Source organism: Sinocyclocheilus anshuiensis, unplaced genomic scaffold (assembly GCF_001515605.1).
Source record: "Sinocyclocheilus anshuiensis isolate Anshui unplaced genomic scaffold, SAMN03320099.WGS_v1.1 C33137195, whole genome shotgun sequence".
Classification (NCBI taxonomy): domain Eukaryota; kingdom Metazoa; phylum Chordata; class Actinopteri; order Cypriniformes; family Cyprinidae; genus Sinocyclocheilus; species Sinocyclocheilus anshuiensis.
In genome coordinates this window covers 1-2,814 of record NW_015621867.1, presented here as the reverse complement: position 1 = coordinate 2,814, position 2,814 = coordinate 1, and the positions used below count along the sequence as shown (strand labels likewise).

The 2,814-nt window shown below is 43.5% G+C and overlaps 1 protein-coding gene across 1 annotated transcript; it reads right to left on the bottom strand.

Moving 5' to 3' along the window:
* Window positions 1–327: 327 nt before the first annotated feature.
* On the bottom strand, window positions 328–2,805 carry LOC107683296 (A-kinase anchor protein 9-like). Its single transcript, XM_016479350.1, has 2 exons — window positions 1,870–2,805; window positions 328–507 (listed from the first exon to the last, which is right to left on the bottom strand). The coding sequence occupies exons 1-2, from the start codon at window positions 2,716–2,718 to the stop codon at window positions 343–345; spliced, it is 1,014 nt and encodes a 337-aa protein (XP_016334836.1). The 5' UTR covers window positions 2,719–2,805; the 3' UTR covers window positions 328–342.
* Between the last annotated feature and the right edge of the window lie 9 nt (window positions 2,806–2,814).

The window sequence follows — 2,814 nt, the reverse complement described above, 5'->3', positions numbered from 1 at the left end:
GATGTGTTAACAGGCAGAAACCAAGCATTTTAATGACCATCACAGAAAGATGGAGATCGAGCAGCAATTACTGAGAAAAATCTGCTGCACACGAAACACCGCCAATGGTTTAATAGCAGGTTTCTGATAAACGTCAGAGCTACACTAATACTAAAACGCAAATTCACCTAATAGCACTTAAACCGCAGTAGACTCACACACACACACTCCAGCACATTTACACACATTTTTACACATTTTTCAGTGCGTTACTTGACATTTCTTTAGTTATTTATGAACTTCAGTAACAATTCCTGAGTGAAAATTGTTTCCAAGTAAATCCTACACCTGTTTTTTTTCCTCCTAGACTGCTGAGCTGCAGCTGTAAGCTGAAGATGAACAGCAAGAGTTTGATTGACTCACAGACAGACGGATACTTACATGCTCAGCGCCGTCCATTTCCCGCGGCTGCATCATGAGCGAGGCTCTGACAGCGTCTCCATCGGCCAGAGCGTCTCCCGTCTCCACCTGCGGATCACAAACACACACAGAGCCATCAAACCCGCACAAAACCCCTCCATCACAAACCTGCGTGATTACGACAGACACCTGCACATATCAACAGCTATTCAGTGTTCAGAGCCTTCACGTGCACTGAAGAACCACCGAGGAAATGATATCAATTCATAAAATCAGCCCACTTAATTGAGAATTAAAGATTAGAGAGAGGGTGGAAAACAATCTGAAAAAACTGTTACCATTAGTGTTACAAAAACTGTCACAAAACTGCAAAGAACATGTCTGGGTCATATTTGAAATATTTTTTTTTTCAAGTTTTAAAAAAGTGAAATATTTATATTTTATTTATATTTATTTTCTTTTTTATTTATACTTTTCACTATTTATAATAATATAGTTTTTTCTTCATAAAAGCAACTACGCCTATTTTTAGGACCATTAAGATTTGTTGCCATGTGACATTATTTTTTTTATCATAATTAATTTCCACATTATCATTACTGACAAATAAAAAATAAATGAAATTCTCTCTCTCTCTCTCATGACAGTAATGTGAAAATGATTAGATTAGAATTAGATAATCCACATTGTGAATTATTTCCACATCCTGGTAATATTTGTGCTTCCATTCATTTAATAAAAAAACTGCATAATAATTTGTATAATTGCGGATTTAAAAATGGTTTAATTTAAAAATAAAATTAAATAAAAAATGAATAGAATAAAAATAATCCAGATTTACTATGACAATGAGAATTAGGGGGTTAATGTGCTTAATTGTCATGAAAAACAATAATATAATAATATAAATAAATAACATAAAAATGCAAAAAACAAAACAAAACCATAATGGGCTTTAAATGTGCTACGGATATACACATGATTTTTTTTTACACAAAAACATCTTTTGATTTTGGGGTGAAATGTGAACCGTTTGCATGAGATTCACCCATAAATGGTGTTTTGGGGAAAAAATGAAGAGGTAAAGTGTAAACGATGGCCTTTTAAAGCGGTCTATAATTCACTCATTTTCCTTCAGAGCTGCTGAGATCAAAGAGCATCACACAAACAGGAGAATAAAGCTCATCTGTCTCTCTCTCTTTTACACCACAATCTCTCTCGCCCTTCCATCGCCCTGCACTCTGGCCGATTCGAAATCATCTCTCGTTCCTTAAACGCACATTAATTCCTCCCACAGTGTTCACCTGCAGTGCTGCACGGATAAATCATCTGAGAAATGAGATCTACATCGAATCAAGCAATGGCTGGTGCATTTTGAATGCAGTGCAATGCAGATAAACGCAGACCAACTGTTGCATCGCGAGTTTGCAGCGCGAGGGTCGATGTAAAACAAACAGCAGCGGCTCTTACCTGCGACGCTGAAAGCTGCTCCTCACGCGCCGCTGTGTGTGTGTGTGAAGTCCTTGCATGCGTCTCTCTCTCCCTCCTCTCCTGCGCTGCTGTCGGAGACGAGGGGTCTTTGTACGGCAGGGACGAGCAAAGAGCATCCAGCTCCTCCCGTGAAGATGTGATGTGCGCGTGATGCGTCTTCTCCACAGAGCTCAGCCCACCAGCGACGCTGCGGTCAGATCCCAGCTCTTCATCTCTGCCTCGCTTCAGCGTCTCCAGCTCCGCTTCCATCAGCGAGAGCCGCTCTCCCAAGCTCCTCTTCTCGTTCTCGGCTGTCTCCAGCTTCTCCATCAGCTCGGTGGTGTCTTTCTCCATCAGTGTCTTCCCATCCACCTCCTCGTGTCTCGTGTGTAGATCTTGGAGCTTCGTCTCGTATTCCAAGCGCTGCTCGAGCTGTAGCTTAGTGTTCACCAGGCACGTGTACTCGTCCTTCAGCTCCTGGTAGTTCACCTCGAAGTTCCTCTCAGCGAAGGAGAACGTGTTTCTCTGCTTCTCGATCTCATCCTGTAGGTCTTTCAGTCGCGCACACATTTCTTCGTTTTCCGAGGAAAGGCGGTGGATTTTTCCGCGCTCGGTTGACAGCTCATTCCTCGCGGCTGCGTGCGACTGTTTCTCTTCGCTTTCCGCTCTCAAGCGCTCGACTTCCGCCTGCAGCTCCTCGCTTTCCGTCGCCCGATTCATGTCGTTTTTCAACACAACGATCTCCTCGAGCAGCGCGAGTCTCTCCGAAGCTAACGCCGCTCTCTCGCTCTCCACCGACCGCAGCTTATCCTCAAAATCGTCCAAAGCCTCGCGGTGCCTCACGCCCATCTCGTCGCGCAGGTTCTCCACATTCAGCTGGCTTTCCCGTTGGAGGTCGTGGCGAAGTCGGGAGAGCTCCTCCTCGTGGCTAAACAAGAGCTGCGT

Coding starts and splice junctions, on each gene's coding strand:
- LOC107683296 (XM_016479350.1), bottom strand. CDS start 2,718: ATGGGCGTGAGGCACCGCGAGGCTTTGGACGATTTTGAGGATAAGCTG. Junction 508..1,869: donor AGCAGCTTTCAGCGTCGCAG/GTAAGAGCCGCT, acceptor TGTGATCCGCAG/GTGGAGACGGGAGACGCTCT.